The sequence below is a fragment of the Pezoporus wallicus genome, unplaced genomic scaffold (assembly GCF_028554395.1).
Source record: "Pezoporus wallicus isolate ANWC-B61680 ecotype Strahan unplaced genomic scaffold, APGP_CSIRO_Pwel_v1 contig_8673, whole genome shotgun sequence".
NCBI lineage: Eukaryota > Metazoa > Chordata > Aves > Psittaciformes > Psittacidae > Pezoporus > Pezoporus wallicus.
Window position 1 is genome coordinate 1857693 of NW_026637196.1, and position 19712 is coordinate 1877404.

At 42.0% G+C, this 19712-nt stretch overlaps 2 protein-coding genes across 6 annotated transcripts; one reads left to right on the plus strand and one right to left on the minus strand.

Annotated features, from left to right (window-relative positions):
• Positions 1-195: 195 nt before the first annotated feature.
• NUSAP1 (nucleolar and spindle associated protein 1) lies at positions 196-9143 on the minus strand. Of its 3 annotated transcripts, XM_057403984.1 has the most exons (12): positions 9048-9143; positions 7710-7775; positions 6487-6678; positions 5290-5464; positions 5031-5120; positions 4273-4385; positions 3601-3666; positions 3250-3434; positions 2551-2726; positions 1416-1526; positions 740-848; positions 196-283 (listed from the first exon to the last, which is right to left on the minus strand). In XM_057403984.1, the coding sequence occupies exons 1-12, from the start codon at positions 9141-9143 to the stop codon at positions 196-198; spliced, it is 1467 nt and encodes a 488-aa protein (XP_057259967.1). The 3 variants fall into 3 exon arrangements, with proteins under 3 accessions (XP_057259967.1, XP_057259965.1, XP_057259966.1); XM_057403982.1 differs by lacking the exons at positions 196-283; positions 740-848 and having other exon boundaries at positions 1345-1526; positions 2557-2726; XM_057403983.1 differs by lacking the exons at positions 196-283; positions 740-848; positions 3601-3666 and having other exon boundaries at positions 1345-1526.
• A 399-nt stretch (positions 9144-9542) lies between these two features.
• Positions 9543-14301, plus strand: OIP5 (Opa interacting protein 5). 3 transcript variants are annotated; one of them, XM_057403877.1, is made up of 5 exons: positions 9543-9822; positions 9906-9972; positions 10959-11081; positions 12926-13007; positions 14140-14301. In XM_057403877.1, the coding sequence occupies exons 1-5, from the start codon at positions 9543-9545 to the stop codon at positions 14278-14280; spliced, it is 693 nt and encodes a 230-aa protein (XP_057259860.1). In that variant the 3' UTR covers positions 14281-14301. The 3 variants fall into 3 exon arrangements, 1 of the variants encoding a protein (XP_057259860.1); XR_008971511.1 differs by lacking the exons at positions 9543-9822; positions 9906-9972; positions 14140-14301 and adding an exon at positions 10207-10234 and having other exon boundaries at positions 12926-13089; XR_008971510.1 differs by lacking the exons at positions 9543-9822; positions 9906-9972; positions 14140-14301 and adding an exon at positions 10577-10654 and having other exon boundaries at positions 12926-13089.
• Positions 14302-19712: the final 5411 nt, after the last annotated feature.

Here is a 19712-nt window from a genome sequence, read left to right on the forward strand (position 1 = left end):
CTCCTTAAAGTTTAGAACTCTCATCTCATTGGAGAAGTTGATCACTGAAACATTACGCTCAGATGCACTTTGAAGTCTTATTCCATGCTTTCTGGATCCTACTAGCTAATAGCAAGCTGAACTACACACACAGCACAGATATTTACATGACCGGACTACTATTTACAGTAATACCTTAGATATTTCTTATTCCTCCTAACCCAGAGATATTCCTCTGCGGTTTTCAAGAACCTTAGCCTTTTTCTTCTTTCTCTCTTGCTCATGTTTCTCCCGCCTTTCTTCCCTGAAGGGGAAAGAGACAGACCCCATGAAATTATGTTAAGGCAGACACACAAGTAAGTAAAGGAATCTGACCAAGGCCTAGCATCCATTTAACCAGCGTGCTGCATTTGCCAATAGCAGGCAGAGCAGTACTGGTTTGGACTGATTTCAGACATTGAAGCGAAGACTTTTGCTTAGATATACAGGTGTAACACTCAAGGTAACAGCATGTCAGTATTCACAGCTTCCTCCAAGGGGAAGGCAAAACTTCAAACCCTAGAGGCAGCAGCATTCATAGAACAAGAGTCTGTCAGATTCAGAGCTGCCCTCTTTGTTGGCCTCCCTGATAACAGACTACTGGAGGCAAAGATCACTTTAATACAAAAGCTTTCTCTGCATATTTAAATTCTAAAAAGACAAAGGAGTCATCATATTATTTTAATTAACAATATTCATAGAAAGCCAGTGGTGTACTAACCTTGTCTGAAGATGAGGCTGTTTGTAGTCTTTCTTACATGAAGAGATGTTGCTGCCAGGCTTATTTGGAACAGTATTTTCTTTAGATTCTCCCCAAGGTTTTAGTCGTCCTACAAGTTCAGGAAAAAAAAAAAGATACTATTGAATCACTAGTTTTATAGTTGTGTGCTTAACTTCTTGTTGTGAGTTTTATACTGGCTAGAGTGCTTTTTGCTGGTCAACTCTAAGATGAAATGCCTCTTCAGCTGTACTATCAGTTTCACCTGCTCATTCCATACAAGTAGTTTTCCTGTAAGTAGTAGCAGGTATCTGTACTTAAAAGCAACACTCAGCACACAAAGTTAAGCTTCTCACACAACAGTATGCTTTAATAAACTAAACTAAAAATAACCTTAATTGTGTGAGGAATATGTTTTCTGTACACACAATGGAATACAAGGAAGTTTATTCTTATGGGCTTTTGGTCATAAAGGTTTCTCCTTCAGCAGGGAGCCTCTTAAAGCATATGTTATGTAGAAATCTAATGTTAGTCCACAGGCTATGTGGGAACCCAGAGAGAAAGGGAAAAGGATGGGGAAAAGAGACTGAAAACTTCATTGTCATGGTTTGTGTGAATGCCTTTTAAGCAGCTGAGTAGAAGGGATGTGACCAACACAAACTGCAAAGGATCATAGTACCTTTATGTGGCTGATACCGAAGTGGCCTCGAGAGACTTGCTTTGAGATCAAACGTCTTCTTGGCGCTTGTGGGTTCTGCAGGGTGAGCTGAGAACTTGAAGGGGGTGAGAGCTGCAAAAGGCATCAAGATAATACCATACTTCATTACAGTAGCAAGATCATCACTGACAGCAAGTCAGAAAGAATGTGTGAAGACCACCTTATAAGTATTAAGACCAAAGAGCCACTAAATGATACCATCTGCTACCTCTAACCACAGAGTTGCACAAATACAGCTCACTTGAAATGGCAGCTTTCAGGTCTGGAGAGAGGAAGAGCCATAGAGTATTGGCCCTTTTGCTCCGATTGTGCTGTACAACAGAAGCATAGAATGGTTTGAGTTGGAAAGGGCCTTAAGATTATCTCATTCCAACCCCCTGCACATATACCTCCACATAATTTTCTAGTCTTTCAGAACAAATTGTGTTTGCCACCCTCTGTGCCTATTTGGAACCAAGTGGTTTTCTCCATTAAACCAAGAAGTGTTCTAGAACACACCAGCTTCATCAGCAGTGGGAGTTTTCTTTCCCCCTAAAAAAGATCAGCATTGTCATACTGCAAGACAGGCAACTCTGGGTTCTTGACCCGTGCCAGTGTACCTGTGATACCTCAGTGGTTAGGTAGCAAACCTGTGCTAGTGCAGAAATCAGTAACAATTAAACATCTGCTTTTTCTCACAGAGCTTTAGTTCCCGAGTTACTCAGGGTTGGTAAAGCTGATAATAATAGGTTGTCTTAAAACACAGCTAGAAGCCTGGTACATATCAAACCCACAGGGAGACCAAGAACTCTGAAAGGCATCAGGGGCTCCTCTCACCACACACAGGATCTCCCTGTGCATGTTAAACAAACTTTAGCTACATAGCTCCTAAAGTCCCTGTAAGATTATTTTTATCCCCTTTTCTGTAGTAGCTAGTACCATATGTTTAAGTCTTAGCACCTAACTTGCTTAGTAAAGAAAGTAAGCAAGTTTCTAGAGAATCAGTCATAAATGAGGAATTAAATTAAACCCTAGGTCTATATGACATTAGATTATAAAAATAAAAAAAATAATTCAGTAAGAGAAAACTCTTGACCTGAAAGAGCCAAATACTCACCCTCACCTTTACCCTTTGCTGCAGTCGAATTGTTATTTCTTGCATTTCCTACACTGGTTTTCTGTCTTGCTGGTTTGTGGCTCTCAGGTGTGCACATCTGCAGGTATGGAGACATTCTAGATGGAGTCTTGGTAAGGGAGCGTTTGTGCTCATTATCTTTTGTGGCTTCTGAGAACCTGGAAGTTATTAGTAAAGACAAAGTTAGTAATCTACAAGGAATAGAAGCAACATGACAGAACACAGAAGGTTCTGTGTTCTATTTTTCTTACAGGTAGAAAGTATAAAAGATATCCACAGCTTCTGCATAAACCACATTAAAAACTTCACTGGCAATTTTCAAGTTAGGAGCTATCATTAATAGCAGGAAGTAATATTAGGAATTCAGATATAAGAGATGATTAGCTTGCTTGACAAGAGAGAAAACATTAAGAAAAATAATTAGGCTTGGTTGGTTTAGGAAACTGAAAGCTGAAAGAGATGCAAGATTCCTCTGCCAGAAGTCAAAATGAAGAAACATGGTTGTAACAGCACAGTAAGGCTGGTTTAAGCTGGTTAAAGCTGGGCTGAACATTAGTAACCAGAATTAGTCTCATGTAGGTAACGCTTGGAATAGAAGTAATGAAGTGAAATCACAGCATTGATTATTTCATGCTTATCACACCAAATAGCTCACTGGTGGGTTCGGTTTGTTCTTTTTACCTGACGTTCATTTTGGTTGTTGAAAGGACAGACGGGTTAAATGACGATTTCTTGGATAAAATACTCCGACTGGTGTTCAGAGAACTGCGTGGTGAGTGATGGTGGTTATTGGGGGTGCAGGTGGTGGAGATTCTGCCTCTTTCTGGGTTTGGGCTGAATAAGAATGTTTTGCTGCTGTTATGTTTCTAGGGAAAAGCAAATCCTGAGTTAGCAGACTGCTAAACATTTAATCAGAAAAGCAGCTAAGAGGAAAGGAAAATAGTGAATCAGATAGAAACAGTCTCCTGAGTTTCCCCCTTTCTTTTCTTTAAAACGTAAGTACTTTAATAAAAGTGATCTGAAAACACATACCTTAGAAGTGCTGTAAGGAGTGCCTTTTTCTGATGCTCTTAAGATACTGGATTTTTTGGTCAGCACCTGCCAAGAGTAATTTGTCTTAAGCATACATTTTTACAATGCACAGCTTAGAAAGAGAAATGTAGTTCAAGAGTTTCAGCGTTTACTGTTTCAATAAGGACTTGGCAGTGCAAGGTTAAGGGTTGGAATTGATGATCTTAAAGGTCTTTTATAACCTAAACAATCCTATGATTCCATGTCTATTGACATATTTATTCATATCTTCATTGGTACGTTACTGACACTCCCAAAGAGGCCCATTAGCAGCTTTTACCCATACAAGCGTGAAACAGAAGAGCTGAGAATCAAGGCTACCGAGAACAACGTATCACATGTATTTTAAAGGACAATCATATGCAGTCACTGGACAATGGTGCTTTAAGGTTACTAAAAACTGACAAGTTACTTGTTGGTTGCTGTAACTATAATCATACACTCTTAATATCTATAAACTTATGACCACATAATAGCTATCTGGTTATAGAGGACTGCAGTTAAACTTCACTGACCATCACATTACACTGCACGTACTTACTCCTCTAAAGAGGCTCTACGAGGCTTTTACAGGGAGACTCTGGAAATCAATGGATAGGGGAACAACGTGTATCTTCCGGTGTTGTCACTTACCTTGACTTCATTGAGAGAACTGCTGCAGGTTTCAATAACTTTCTTTTTCCTCTCAATGTAGTCAGCAATTGATTCCATTTTCTTGAAGTGAGCCTCGTGCAACTTCTTAAAGTCTAAGAAGTTCCAAAAAGAAGAAGAGTCACATATCTGATACAGAAAAATATAACGTAACCCTTTGATTGAAGGTCGGGTATACCCAGGTAACTGAACAGTATAAAACAGAATCCACCTCACCAGCTACATCACCAGAGAGCTGGTACATGCTCTGGAGAATTACAGAATCACAGAGCAGTTTGGGGTGGAAGAGACCTTTAAAGGACATCTGGTCCAACCCCCACATTCTGCAGTTAAAGAAAAAATATAGATACTTCCACATTTTAAATGAACTAATGTATTTTATGAAGCTATGAAAGTGAGCTAATACACACTAATGCAGCCCAAAGGTGGCGCTTATAAAGTAAAATTAAACAAGCAGGTGTAACAGCACATCTTCCTGCTCTTTGTGGTTTTGATAATCATGAATTAGATCCAAAAGACACTTGTTGATAACCAGTTTTATAACGTACATGTGAGTCATTTACTACTATGAACTTACAAGTTGACAGATAAACCTTAAAGTGTAACTTGAGAACTTTTTTCTTTGCTTGCTTTTTAAAGAGAAAATGGTTTCTTCTTCAGTCAGAAATAGAATTTGGGTTGTAAAAAACCCTTCACACACAGACAACACATCTATTTCTAAAGATGGTAGGCTAGCTTACTTGGTGTAGTAGCTTTCATTCCCTTTTTCCCAGACCTAGATGCACGGCCCGCATATACAGGGATCTTCCCTCCTGCCTTAAGAGCATCACCTGAGATAGTAAGATCAGACAAAAATCGTTATCTTTTTCCTGGTCTCCTCAGATAAAGTGCTGATCACCAGACAGGCCACAGCAATCTTTGCAGACACAACAAAATAACCAAGGGTACATTTAAAGTAGTACAAGTCATTAAACTTCCTTTTTGGAATTTCCTACTTACATTCACCTCCAGCAATTTTAGTAGAAGTCCTCTTTGGCTGTTCTTTCCGAGCAGTACCCATCCCTGGGCTCTCAGTAGCTCTCTTTTTAGTTACTTGTTCCTCAGTTTGGAATACCTTCTGTCTCTTTCCTTGCTGACCCCAAGGCACCTCATTTTCTTTCATTTCCAAATGCACCTGCAGTTTAAATATACTTCATTTAAATACTTTGTTCCAGCTGGATATAAAGAAGAGCTATGGTTCTGAGAGCAGTCGGTGGAACAGACTCCATCCTTAGAGGTTTCTATATCAGATTAGATAAAGCCTTAAGCATTGTGGTCTAACTTCATAGTTGACCCTGCTTTGACTGGGAGACTGAGCAAGAGACTTTCTGAAGTCCAACCTGAATTAACCTGTGAAATACTTACCCTGTTATTTAACAGAACTATATTAGAAAGCTTTTACCTGCACAGCTCTAACATGTTTGTATAAAATTACCTTATTGACAAACTCAATTGTTTGCAAGAAAAAACTAATTCCCTGGCTATGTTACTTTTTGACTATTGTGGCTCTGGTTACTGTACAAGTCTCTAACACTGACAGATAAACACTCCCCATTTCTTATTTCCCTTCTCTCATTCTAAATCAGGAAAAGTTCTTTCACATGGTTCTTAGTGCACCCACTAATTGCATGTAATGCTAAAGAACAGCAATTTCACCCCATCTCACACTGAATCTTCCCCTCCCTCAGCCATACAAGCCATGAATAAAGAGCCCACTGAGAGGAGTGGGAGTTAAAGATTATGAGGTTTAGGCAATCATCCAATTCCTGATAATTTTTTTTCTATATAAAGAGAGAACATCTTTATTTTTAGGTAAATTCTGAAACTAGTCAAATGTTCAGAACACTATAATGAATAGTGAAGGGTCTGAAATATCATTTCTTTCTTAGAGGAATTTAATTTACTTCTGTGACTAGCGAGTAATTTCTGTAACATTATAGAATAGCACAGTCAAAATAGACAAAATCAGTCCTACAAAGTACAGAAAACCAGTACCAGAATACTTGCATACAAAAGTCTTAGGTATATACACACACAGACACAGATATATAACATTTACACCACCTGCTAAATGGTGGTAGGAAAAAAATCAAGTGAGTTTACATCATGTTGGGGGAAGGGGACAGTCAGCACACAAAGCCAAACAATGGGAATCACCTCTTTCTCATGAGAAAGCTCTGCATTTTCCTCACTGGTGTTAGTATCATCAGCGGAGTTCCTCTTTTTTCTGTTTACTTTCTTTTCTTTACCACATCTTCTTGTAGTAAAGGCCACTGAATCAGGCATCATTTCCTCCTCATTGTTCGGTTCATCTGATTTGATGAGACTAGGTACACTTTTTTCAGAGTCCTGTGTCAGAAAAATACTGTAATGTGGAACATCTGACATGAACAGATGAAAGAGACAGTTTCCATTTTATTGTTGGAAGAAGTATTTCACATAGAGGAAAAGCAGTAGCATGCATCTAACAGTGTAGTGATGAAGAAATTGGCACTATCTAGACTTCCCTAAATATCAAAGCCTATTATTTGAAGGCTTTAAAAAGAAGGCTTAGAGTCACTTTATTATAGAACATTTTAATAAGAATCTAGAAGACTAACACTTTATATTTAGAATCTGACTGCAGGATGCTGTGACCCTCCCAGATTCATGTTTCTGTGGAATGCTCTTCACCAAAAGGAACACCAGAGGCACTTCCATACTTGTTATAGTTAAAAATAAGCTCACAATGATTCTACCAGCTCCTCAGACCTTTAAAAAAGACTTTTAAAGGAAGCACTTTCAGATGTATTTTAGAAAAAGCAAATACCAATTTACTTGCTATCAAAAACTTAAAAGCCATCACCATAGCCAATGAAATAATTCAGTTTACAGAAAACTTAAAAGAGAAACCAATACATGAAGAGACAAATAAAGGAAACATCACAATTGTATCACTCTCATTATAGTGTCAGTGTAAGTAAACTGTAGTAAATGCAAAATGCTTTCCAATGAATATCTAATCTCTTTAATCTAGGCATGTAAAACAAATAAGATATGTTTATCTTTGGTACAGACTACCACCTGCAGTCACAAAGGTAATATCTGCTCAATGTAAATGCTGGTTTTCACAGAGAAAAACTTTGTACTGATGCTGAAAAATACATTGCTCATTTTGGCAGCTGAAAGAAAACCAGCTTTGGGTAGATAGGAGGCCACTTAAAGCTAACATCAGCACATCTGTTCCCATCAGTACCAGGGTGTATTAAACTAAAGGCACCATGAAGATTTTTTATTACAGTTCTTATCATGGTAAAAATTAACTTTCAGTACATGCCCTGTTCTACTAGTCACAGTTAGATCTATCTCTTAATAAGAATGGCCTATTTATCATTCCTTACCATATTTGCACTTTCTTGTTTTGTTCCATCAAAGTGTTGCTTCAGTGCTTTCAACAGTTTGTCTGCCTGGAGAGAAACCAAGACAACATATGAACTAAATACCACGTTGAATCATCAAACAAAACACTGCATAAACCCAGCCAGTGTCCTATCAACTGATCCAGCAAACAAGCAGAACGGTTCCTGGATCCAATGGAAGACTAAACTTCATCCAAGTCAGTCAAATTGTGTCCCTGCCTGTGGCAGGGGGTTGAAGTAGGTGATCTTTAAGGTCCCTTCCAACCAAAACCATTCCATGATTCTCAATGAAAGTGCTTAAGAACTCAGATAAAAAAGTAGCATCTTCTCCAAAGAGAGAGTTTTCCCTGCCCAGCTTTCTTCCTGGTTGCCTGTTTTCCAGGAAGTTTAATTATTCAGGGATGAATGAGACTGGTTTTAGCAGCACTGCATAACTGAGCATGTATCAAGTATCCGCACAAACTGCTTTCTCCCTCACAGTACATGCAAAGCTGTCGTGGTTTCTTCTCACCCCTTGCACCTATTCAACAGTAACAGCAGTAAAATTCAACAAAACTGTGCTGCTGACATTTTAGACTATGAAAGACTCTTGGGAAAGGTCAGCATAAAATCAAACCCGAACTAGAGGCTCAAGAACAAAATCATAGAATACTTAGGGTTGGAAAGGACCTTAAGATCATCCAGTTCCAACCCCCAGAGCTAAAAGCCCTGGGTGAAGCTTTTGTCCTGGCAGTACACGGGCATCACCCTGTGGCTCTAGAGAAGAAACACCCGTGAGCGCTTAAATCCCTCGTTCTTAACCATGGCCGGTAAACAAACACACGCACCCTCGCCCCTCACGGCACTCCGGTGTTGCTGTTCTTCCGAGTCTTAAACAAAACGAACCCAAAACACAGCCTCCTCCCGCCGGTGAGCCCCGCAGTGCCCCAGCCCATGGGCAGAGCCGCACGTCCCCTCCTTAACCCCTCCAGTTAAACGGAGCCCACACAAGCAGCTGTTCCAATGGACCTTGTGCCCGTCCGGAAGGCACCCGAGCACATCGCCCTACCCCGCGGAAAGAGCCAACGGCCGGGACCTTCTTCCCGGACGAAGGGACGCTTCAACACACAGCTGCCACCGCTCCCGCGGGCCCGGGCAGCGACCCCACCGGTGCCGTTACCCAAAACAAGAAGAGCGTCCACGGGCACGGGCGTGTTCCGTGAACGACAGCCGCTCCCGGCCGGGCACTGCGGGAGCCCCACCGCCGGGGTCGCCCTTTAGAGGGAGCGCTCCCCCCCTGCCCGCCCACCCCTCATCAGGAGGTGCTGCTCCCGCCCTCACCCGCAGGTTGGCCTTGAGCCCGGCGGCCTTTGCGATCCGCTGGAGCTCCACGTACTTCATCTCTTCGAGCTGCTGCCGCAGCGGAGACGGCGCCATGGCGGGGCAGGGCAGCGGGCGGCCACCGCCTCAACGGCCGCGCTTCAAACCTCGCGCCTCAGCCCGCGCCCGCCCCCGCCGCCGTTCGAACTTGCCCTCCGCGCCACGCCATTGGCTGGGTGAGGCAAAGGGGTTGAGACTAAGGGCAGGGAAGCCGCCAATAGCGGCTTGGCTATCGGGGAGCGCTTTGAGTGTTCAAACGCGATAGGCTCTCCAAGGCGAAAGGAAGCCCCGCCCTCCCCTGCGTGATTGGGCGACGGCATGCCCCGGTGCGGCCCGCTTCCCAATAGTCTCAGGCGATGAGGATTGACGCGAGCATTGGCCAATGGCAGCGCGGATCCGTGAATCGCGCTCCAATCGGGAAGGCGGGCGATGTGCTCGAACTCTAGGCGGGAGAAGATGGCGGTGCGGCGGCAGCTGCAGGAGCTGGTGCGCGACTCGCAGCTCAGCGGTGCCATCGTGGTGGAGCGGCAGCCGTCGCCCGTAGCAGCAGCTCCGGGCCAGGTGTCGCCGCCTTCCTCGCCGCAGCCCGCGGGGCTGGCGTCGCTACCGCGGCGGCAGGAGCTGCTGCTGGAGCCCTGCGCCGTGTTCCAGTGCCGCGGCTGCTGGGCGGTGCTGAGCGACTCGCTGCAGCTGTGCACGCATGAGGAGGGGCTGCTCGGCCTCCTCGTCTGCTACAGTCAGTGCCCGCCGCGGGCGGGGGGTGCCGGCGGGCGGTTGGTGCGGCGGGTCCGGGTTTTAAGGGTCCGTCTTTCTCCTCAGGAGTCACAAAGGACGTGATCTGGGAGGACTCGCTCACAATCGGCCTGGAGGGACCCCTGCTCGGGTGGTGCGTAGCTCGCCTACTGCTTCCCCCGGGTCACCGGCCTGCCGGGCGCTGCCGCCGCGGGGCATTGAGCGGGCTGGGGTGTGCTGCGGGGTGGGTAAGATGCGGAGCGCCGCTCGTAGCCGTGCTTCAGCCATAGCGCGGCGAGGGAGCTTCTGAAGGTGCAGCTTTCGTGCGGTCAAAATCAGAAGTTTCGCTGCTGTCCTTGGTGGAGAGGAGCGTTTGAGCGGGCAGCCTGGCCTGTAGGGCTCTTCTCCCCTAAAAGGTCTGTTACCTAAATTAAAGCATCTCTCTTCGGGGTTTGGTTGTTCGTTGTTTTATATATGTGTGTGTATATATATATATGTACACTGTTATATATATGTATAAAAAAGCATAGTGTATGTGTATATATATATATATATACACACACTGAAAATTATAAACTGCTCTGTTCGCAAGCCTGCAGTTAGCAGCAGGCTTGGTAACTGGGATGAGTCTGATGCAAAGGTTATAAATGACATCTGAGGACTTACAGAACCTGTAGTTTGTTTACATGGCATTTAAGGGTATTTTACTAATTATAGGGCCCAGGAACTTTTAAAATATAAGACTTTTTAATTTTTTCTTTTTTTCCTGCCTCTCTCTGCATGAGGCAATCATCTGTTTTATCAGGAGGAAATGCCACATCTATGATCTGGCAGAGGTGTTGTTTTACCAGTTAAATCTTGTTTGAGTACTATAGCCTAAACCACTCTGTGATAATAAGACACCTGTTTTCTTCCTTAATTGCAACTTCATTTATTACAGAGATTATGTCTTGCACAACATGCCCAAAGTTTTTACGTTCATGTTCTCTTTGTATGTAGTGTCTCCTTAAGGAGAAAGCGTTATTATGCCTCAATTTGTTGTCCTAATAGAACTGCAGATTTGCTCTCCTCTCACAAACATGCTCTATCTATGGTTTCAGAAGCTTCTGTTTAATACTGTTTTCCCCTTGCTCCTTTTAGTGCTTACAACACACTGACCTGTCAGTCGTGTGGCTTGATCGTGGGCTTCATTCTTTATTCTGCCTCCAGGGAGCTGGCGTATCTGAGAGGCTTCTTCTGTTTCTTCAAGGACAGCATCCTCTGGTGAGCATGCTCTGTTCTTCTGGTCAGTGATTTCATGGCAGTTTGTAAGTCATCACAACAAGCTGTACAACTAATCTACAGCTCCTTTTGACCAAGTGCATTGAAGTGGGGTTTTAATATCCTCTATTTTTAATTGTCGGTGTTGGCCTGACTCCATTTGACTTCTGTGGCCTCATGTAACATTGAGGTTTAAATTTAGGTGTTTGCAACACTGAAATCTCCTTCACTTCCAGATTCGCTCAGCTAACATAAGGTGTCAAAGTAGTTCCACGATAGCCTGAGGATTTGACTATAGTAAATGTAAATTACTTATAGTTGGTGATGAGAGCATTTTATGATTTCCAAGTAAAACCATTGTTACGTTTTTAATCTTTTCATAGTGCCTTGACTTCTTTTGGCAAAAACTTTGTATCTACTTTAAAATAATCTTAAATAATCCATCTAAACAATGAAGTTCAACCAAGCCAAGTGCAAGGTCCTACACCTGGGTCGGAGCAATCCCAGGCACAGCTACAGGTTGGGCAGAGAAGAGATTCAGAGCAGCCCTGCAGAGAAGGACTTGGGGATGTTGGTCGATGAGAAAATGAACATGAGCCAGCTTCAGTGTGTGTTTGCAGCCCAGAAAGCCAACCGTATCCTGGGCTGCGTCAAAAGTAGCGTGACCAGCAGGTCGAAGGAGGTGATCCTGCCCCTCTACTCTGCTCTTGTGAGACCTCACCTGGAGCATTGTGTGCAGTTCTGGTGTCCTCAAAATAAAAAGGATATGGAACTGTTGGAACAAGTCCAGAGGAGGCCACAAGGATGGTCAGGGGACTGAAGCACCTCCTGTATGAACACAGGCTGAGAAAGTTGGGGCTGTTCAGCCTGGAGAAGAGAAGGCTGCACGGAGACCTCATAGCAGCCTTCCAGTATCTGAAGGGGGCCTATAGGGATGCTGGGGAGGGACTCTTCATTAGGGACTGTAGTGATAGGACAAGGGGTAACAGGTTAAAACTTAAACAGGGGAAGCTCAGGTTAGATACTGACAGTTAGATACTGTCCTGGGTTCAGCAGTAGTGGTCATTTTTCCCCTTCTTAGTAGCTGGCGCAGCACTGTGTTTTTGCTTTCGGCCTGGGAACAGTGCTGATAACACCAATGTTTTTAGTTACTGCTCAGTAATGTTTACTCTGACCAAGGACTTTCTGAGCCTCACGCTCTGCCAGGGAGGGAGAGGAAGCCTAGAGGAAGCAGAGACAGGACACCTGACCAAAACTTGCCCAAGAGGTATTCCATACCACAGCACATCATGCCCAGGATGTAGAACTGGGGGCAGTTACTCAGAAGGCCCAGATTGGGTTGGGTTGGGTTAGGGTTAGCGGTTGTATTCTCTTCTCTTGTTATTTCCCTTATCACTATTATTATTGGAGGTAGCAGTAGTGATTTGTGTTATACCTTAGTTACGGGACTGATCTTATCTCAACTTGTGGGAGTTACATTATCTCAACTCGTGGGAGAGGGGGTAGAAAGAAGCAGAGGGAGTGAGCGAGTGGCTGCGTGGTTCTGAATTACCAGCTGGGTTTAAACCATGACATATAAGGAGGAAGCTCTTTACTGTGAGGGTGGTGAGGCACTGGAACAGGTTGCCCAAGGAAGTTGTGAATGCTCCATCCCTGGCAGTGTTCAAGGCCAGGTTGGACAGAGCCTTGGGTGACATGGTCTGGTGTGAGGTGTCCCTGCCCATGGCAGGGGGGTTGGAACTGGTTGATCTTAAGGTCCATTCCAAGCCAAACCATTCTATGATTTTAATTCAACTATGGGTGTTTTAACTGCTTTTCTTGGTGTGGTTTCTCCTTTTGTTTTCCAGTTACCTCTTGAAATCCCAAATCGTAGTAGAAGCTTCAAAGATAATTTTTCCTCCTGAGACCTTATGGGAACGACTGCAGAAAGTAAAGTTTCTACATTAATTTGTATGGAAAATATTAAAAAAGATTATTTTTTTATATAAGTCCAAAAATATTGATACAATTACTTTTTAAGTGCACAAGATGGAGGAAACACTTACAACACAGTGACTGACTTAAATGTGTAAGACATGCAAAACATTTTCTAGAACCACTTATGTGCAAAACATATTCAGTTCTAGCTATTTTCTTCCAAAGTGTGTTATCCTTTTATCTCTGTACCTTGAAAAGAAGTGTTTAAATTGGATGTGCTTTTCTGTAACTTGGTTAGTTGTTGTCTTAGTAAATTTTCTGTCCCATAGCTCAGAGTTACTGTGTGTAGGAGACAGACAGTGTATCCAGTATTCACATGTATTTAGTATTCACATTAACTTGTTTCTTTTTAGCTTCTAAGCATGGAAATGGGCCCATGGCACTTCTTAAGTTTTGCCTTCTTTAAAGTTCTCTTCCAGTGTCTGACTGTAAGATCAGTGTTTTTATAGGTCAGGTGAGGCTAAAATGCAAAAATCCTATCCAGGCAAGACTTTTAAAGTTGAGACACATTATTCTGAAGTAAAACAATAGTAGTACTTGAGTGCAAACACAAATCATGTAACTGTGGGGAGTTTGCTTGTTGAGTAGAACAAGAGCAAGAATCTGGTCTTTGCTTTTTGAGACACAATGTCATCAAGATTTTCCTCTTGTGCTTTTGATGTGTCCCTGGGCCCTGGAAATGGCATTTTTGAAGGACTGTCCACCTGTTTTCCTAAGCTAATCATGAAACAGTCTGTCCTCATATTGTCAAAGAAGGTCTCTGGCTGTGTAAAAACAAGAGTTAGGGAATATTGGATTCATTGTAAAAAGGTTCCAGCAACCTGTCTCCTTGAGTATTTCCATACATCCCTGAAAGGGCTGTGCTGCCACACATTCATCTGTCTCCCTGTAGCACAGGCCTGATTTGGGTGCCAGTTTTGTCTGTACTAGACATGCAATATACAGATTAAAGCCCAGTATAGTTTTCTGTCTTGAAAGTCAACTGCTCTTCAACCACTGCAGGTGGCGTGTGGATCATTCAGAGATCCAGTGATAGGATATTTCTCTGTAGTCTTAATGCTCTTCGTTCTCTTTTTTTTTCTAGCTAAAGGAAAAGCTTGTGGAGAGCCACACACGTGTAGAAACACTGATGAAGATGCTTAAGGAACTGGAGGAAAAAAACAATGGGCAGAAAGGCAGAGCTCTGCATCAGATGCAGCTGGACTGCTGCCAGGATATGCAATAGTCAGGGTCAGCTAATAATACACCATTTCAAGAACTCCTGGAGTTGTTTCTGCATGTCTGCTGAACTAATGCACCAGAACAGCTTTGAGGGTTGATCTGTCATGTTACCTCTGCATAGAAAGAACTGGTGCTTAAGTGCATCCCTTCAGTCTAAGAGGAACACCTGAAAATCTGATATCCTGAAGATATGCTTGGAAAAATTAATAGCTCACCCGTACAGCACATCACTCTCCGAGACAGTCTAAGTGATTCTCTGTCATGACTTCAGGGGGAAAACCAGGCTTTGAAATACAAAAATTAGGTTTCTGCAACATACAAAACATACTAAGAAGATGATACTCAAGAGGAGCTATTATAAACCAAACATTCTTATGGAGATCTAAAGTTCTTGTCCTACCCTTTCATACAGATACCGTGTTAATGGCAGGCAGCTGGTATCTGAGGCACTACTAAAGGATCTCCTCATCAGTTCGTTTAGACTTGCTTCTGTGTGGCCTGCAAAAGAAGCAAGCTAGCACGGCCTAGAAGCTGCAGCGTGCTTGGTGCATGAATCTGCACTAAGTGGCACAATGCTGGCTGGAGCACAAATTTTTGGATTTCAAATTCAATGGCAAGCCATGTGCCAGCCACCAGTATTTCTCTGTTTTTAATGGGTGCTGCTTCTTTCCAAACATCTAGAAAGTAATTTGATGGAAAAGAAGGAACACCAATTGGTTTTATGACAATATCTTTAACCCCAGTTCTTGGTATCTGGAAGATTAAAGGTTAGTTTCTCTCCCTTTTGTTGCCTAAAGGACCGATGCTTTAAACCTTCCATAAAGTTTAGTAGTTGTATGCAGTAGTCTAGAGAGGGCTGTATTTACTTCATTAATTCTAGTGATGCAGTTTTCCATCCTCTTACTTCTGCTTCCATGTATGACCGGCAGATTGCACTCCCCACTGCTGCTACTGCCAGTACTCCCTGTATTTCATGGTCTTAATTGTTGTATTTGCGAAGTAACTCTTGTAGTGGCCTTGGAGCAGAGAGGATGAAACTTACTGGAAAGCACCTCAGAGGCTTCAGGTGGCCAGCCAGTACCTACACTGCTACTGCTTTTTCATTGAGAGTTCAGACTGTCTCAGTTCCTTCTGATGAAGCAATAACTTGGAATACCATCAGCCATTCTGCAGAGAGAAGAGGGGTGCTCTCTGTTAAATTCTACTACTGTATGCTATATAAATGATTTTATTGTTAGTTTTACAAATTTGATCTGCATAAGTGCAGAAACACAGCGCTTTTCAACGACAGCTAAGTTCAGGATATCAAAAGTACCTACCTGAAGGAAATATTACACTTGTGACATCTGCTTCATTGCCTGTAATGACAAATGGTAACTTCTCTAAAATGAGCTCTATCCTGAACCCTTTACTTGAATGTTGTTCATAAGAGTTGTCTCTGTATGTTTGTACAGTTTGGATTGTTGTATTTGATTATTTCATTAATAAGAACAAAGACATCTTTACAGTTGTGTTGTTTTGTGTCTTCTGCATTGTGTTATGGTTAAGGGCCTGTTGGTCTTTAACAGGTCTTGTGATTTAAGCTCATTTTATGCAAGCATCTCAGGTAGATGTTTTCCATTGCAGAAATTCACCTTTGCGTTACTTTCAAAGTGACAGCCCTTTTCTTATTCCATCCATTGACAATGGGCCTACTCCCTTTTGCCCTTTCTTTCAGTCTGCTTTCTGCATTGAGACAGTTCCTTGCTGTATACTTTACATCTGTACTGTGTAGAATAGTGCTAAACTGTCTTACTTCGTTTAGCTAAGTGTCCACCCCTAAAAGGAAAAGAAAGCTGTCAGTTACTTTGGGTTTTTAGTATTATCTTTACAGCTGTAAAGAAAAGAATTTGTAAATAAAAGCTGAAATTCAGAGATGCATTTTGTGCAGATCACTGATGCATCGTGAGTCACAAACCCACTTCTTTTCCTTAGATTATGTTTGCAGAAAAATCCATCAGTTTATCTTGCTGGGTCCCAGTTCATTATGAAGCATTAAATTAATGGTTCCTCATATTAGATTATATAGCATGAATTTAAACAAATAATGAGCATGTACTAAATAATAGCTGGGAAATTTTTAAACTATATTAATCTTTGTTACTGGGAGTACTCTGCTGAGTCAAGCCATGCTCCTTCATGTCTATTTGTCAAATGATGTGAGTTTTGTTGGCACTGTTGCCTGGTGTACCTGCTGATATTCACAGAAGCAGTGTTCCAACAACATTCTGTTTTAAGTAAGCTGCAAATCAAAATACATAGGTTTAAGTTGATAAAGCAGTAACATTCACTTAAATTTATTCTCTTCAGTAATTCAAAGTGATGCTCATAAACTTATTCCTGAAAGATTCAGTGTTTAATCCTGCAGCCTGTCCCAGATTCAAGTTCCTTTTAATCTATGGTTTATCAGTGAATATTTGTTGCTCCTATTCTAGTGTAGGACCTAATCTCCACTAACCAGGCATCTTTAGAAATGCATTCCAGCTTTAAATGCAGCCAGGGCCAGTCTGGCTTTGTAAGGGATGAATTCTCTAAGTGAATACAACCACTTAGAAAACAAGTCAGGCCTCACCAAGAGCTGTCTTCTCTGCAATCTGAAGACAAAACCAACTAGAAAATAAAACAAAGGTGGTTAAACATGCTACTGAAGTAACAATCATACTGAAAATCTTCTACAAACTAGCTTAAGGGTTAACAATCTGTAACAGGTCTTGGAAAGGTTGTAGCAGGATTAGCAGCCAATGGCTTTTTCAGCACAGCCTCCTGAGCTACTGTTCTGCTGTATTACAGCATTTTGACACCAACTGCAAGGAAGTTGTGCCTCGCTGCAGGTGTGAGATGCCAGCCATAGGAGGAACTATTCAGACATGGAGTTGCCAAAACAACAAATAATCCACACAGATGAAAGTTTTCTAGAGGACTTATTAATTTAGCCAGTCTGTGCAAGCAAGAAGCTTTCTGCAATCATCTAAAAGAGCCCTTAAAGCTTTAACTGATACATTGCCCATCTTAGTATGAGTGGAGTAACTTTCTTTATCTGCCTTCCAAGAAGTCATGAGGCTCCTGTGCCTGAGGTCTGCTGGGAGAGCTGGACCCACAGCAGATACACAGCTTGGGCAGGTTCAGCCCAAATTGTTGGGTTTGCACAAAGGTACAGCAAGTACAAACACATCTCAGAAGTGGAGCGTGTAGCAAGTTGGTTAATTTATCTTCTGAACAAATGACACATCCAGTTTTTAGTGCATTCTCAGCCTGTGCTGCTTTATTGCTAAAAAATTTGTATACAGGTGCAGAGTTTCCAAGTTCATTTTTAAACAGTTCCTCTTTACAGTGTCAAAAGAATAAAATCTTATCTTGAAATCCTCAAAGATGCATAGATATAAAAGCAAGCTGCCTTTTGGAAAAACATCAGATTTTGCAGGGAGACATTCTTTCACTGTTACCATGTAAAACATGTGCAACGGGAATACATAGTTCCTAGTGACACCAATAATTACTAACCCATGTGAGCACAGCATCAGAAGTTCAACGTAAGAAGTATTTTCTAGTTTGTTCTTTAAGTACTAAAGTAATCTTTAAGAATCTAACACTAATACTTCTCCTTTGCTGTTGTACCATGCTTTTGAAAAGGAGATCATCTTCACTGACATCCTAAAGTAGCTTATTCCCAGGTTTTATATTGAGGGGAATAAGCATTAACAAAGGATACAACTGCTTACTCACCACACCAAAGAAAACATGAAAGTTTAAAAGCATGCAAAGTGTTCTAAAAAATACCCACTAAGAACTAGGTGACCATGGTTAATCGCTGAGCTAAACTTGTTCTACAAATTCCCTTTTTGTTTGAAGAAGTTGGCTCAAAGGATTTCATTTAGTCTAACTTCCGACGCCATAAAAGTCATCTTCTCGTAGAACACTCCTAGCTTCATTTGGCAATTCTTCTAAGTCTAAAAAGAGCATTCATGAGAAAAACACAACCCCCATTCTAACCCAAATCACGGTGCTTTGTGGATGGTTGGCTATGAAGCATGAACAGGAGTTAACTTGACACACAATTTCTTCCTCCAAGACACTTTCTATTTCAGAGGATTGTGCCCCTGTACATGGAGAAGTGTTCTGCACAAGTTAAGCCCACCTACAAAACTAAGCTAAGCTAGAAGTATGGAAATCGGCACTAAAAGCTAGTATTCTACATGTCTGAACACAAGGTTAAACTTGGAAAAGTATTAGTGACATAGGCTATGCCACACTTCTAGGTTATTTTCAAACTGCCAGCAGAAATTCACTTCACTGTCCACTGAAGGACCTGAGAAGTATTTCAGAGAACACACTAAAAGCCTACAGAAAGATGGCACCCAAATTCCCTTTTATTTAGTAAGTGAAATAAAGGAAAAACAACACTACTGCAACCTGTGTTGCAGAAGAGAAAGACCTTCAGTGCTCAAATCGCAGTTACTGCTTTTAAAAATCTCTTTAAAGAACTTAAAAACTATACAAGAAGATTACCAGTATTTTCGGGTTCATTCCTGCAGGTGCCATTATTGCTGGCTGGTACCAGTACGCTTCAGTACAGCTGCCTATGTGGCTAGAGAGTTACCTGAAAATACTGTCTATTAAAAAGCTATTCAACACCTGAAATGTACATACTGTGCTTATTAATTTCAGTCTTCAAATAATTTCTCTCACCACAAGCAAGTTTATCATCTACTCTCTGGTAAGTACTACACTCAAGTCGAATCTGTGATTTCCATTACTTGTTTGCTTGTTGTTTGTTTTTTCCCCCACCAGTTGTTCCCCCCTGCACATTGTAAGAAACTCTGCACCCTTTTCCTTGCTACAGCTGCAGCAGGTGAGAAACCTCATCTCGCCCCTAAACATGCTTAGTCCATGCCCTGCTTTTTACATGCTCAGGACACTACTTTGAACCAGACTAGAGGTTATAAAGGCGAGTTCTGCTGATCCTAGTTCCTGATTTACAGTTTTGGTGCCATGCTTCTGTCCCTACCTATACATTCTGCCCCTTTCTCTACAAGGGCAGCACATTCTCTAAAAACCAAAAAACCCAAAGTCTGAGAACCAAAGCAGGAAGTTCAAGCTATTGGTATATTAATTCCTATTGCTTCATTATGTATAAATGCATATCTCAATTTACTGGTAATAACTACGTTACACTAGACATTTTGAATCATGCATAATTAGAATACTAGCTCTAAGATTTGGTTTGTGGGCCTGTGCCACTTGCCTTCAGTTTCTCCATGCAGTTCTTCATGCCCAAGGCATTACGAACTAGACACCTTTAATTTGACCTGCAAGCACACTCACTTGGAGGGGAAGTGGAGAGAAGCACACAGGATTTACATAGGACACAATAAACAATAAATTACTTTTTATCTTTAA

Excerpts from the sequence above, each read along its gene's own strand:
- NUSAP1 (XM_057403984.1), bottom strand. The coding sequence starts at position 9,143 with ATGGCGCCGTCTCCGCTGCGGCAGCAGCTCGAAGAGATGAAGTACGTG. Across the intron at positions 2,727-3,249 it reads ACAACCAAAATGAACGTCAG|GTTCTCAGAAGCCACAAAAG; the intron begins GTAAAAAGAACA and ends AATAACTTCCAG. Across the intron at positions 1,527-2,550 it reads AGCAAAGGGTAAAGGTGAGG|CTCTCACCCCCTTCAAGTTC; the intron begins GTGAGTATTTGG and ends TGCCTTTTGCAG.
- OIP5 (XM_057403877.1), top strand. The coding sequence starts at position 9,543 with ATGGCGGTGCGGCGGCAGCTGCAGGAGCTGGTGCGCGACTCGCAGCTC. Across the intron at positions 9,973-10,958 it reads GAGGGACCCCTGCTCGGGTG|TGCTTACAACACACTGACCT; the intron begins GTGCGTAGCTCG and ends TGCTCCTTTTAG. Across the intron at positions 13,008-14,139 it reads TATGGGAACGACTGCAGAAA|CTAAAGGAAAAGCTTGTGGA; the intron begins GTAAAGTTTCTA and ends TTTTTTTTCTAG.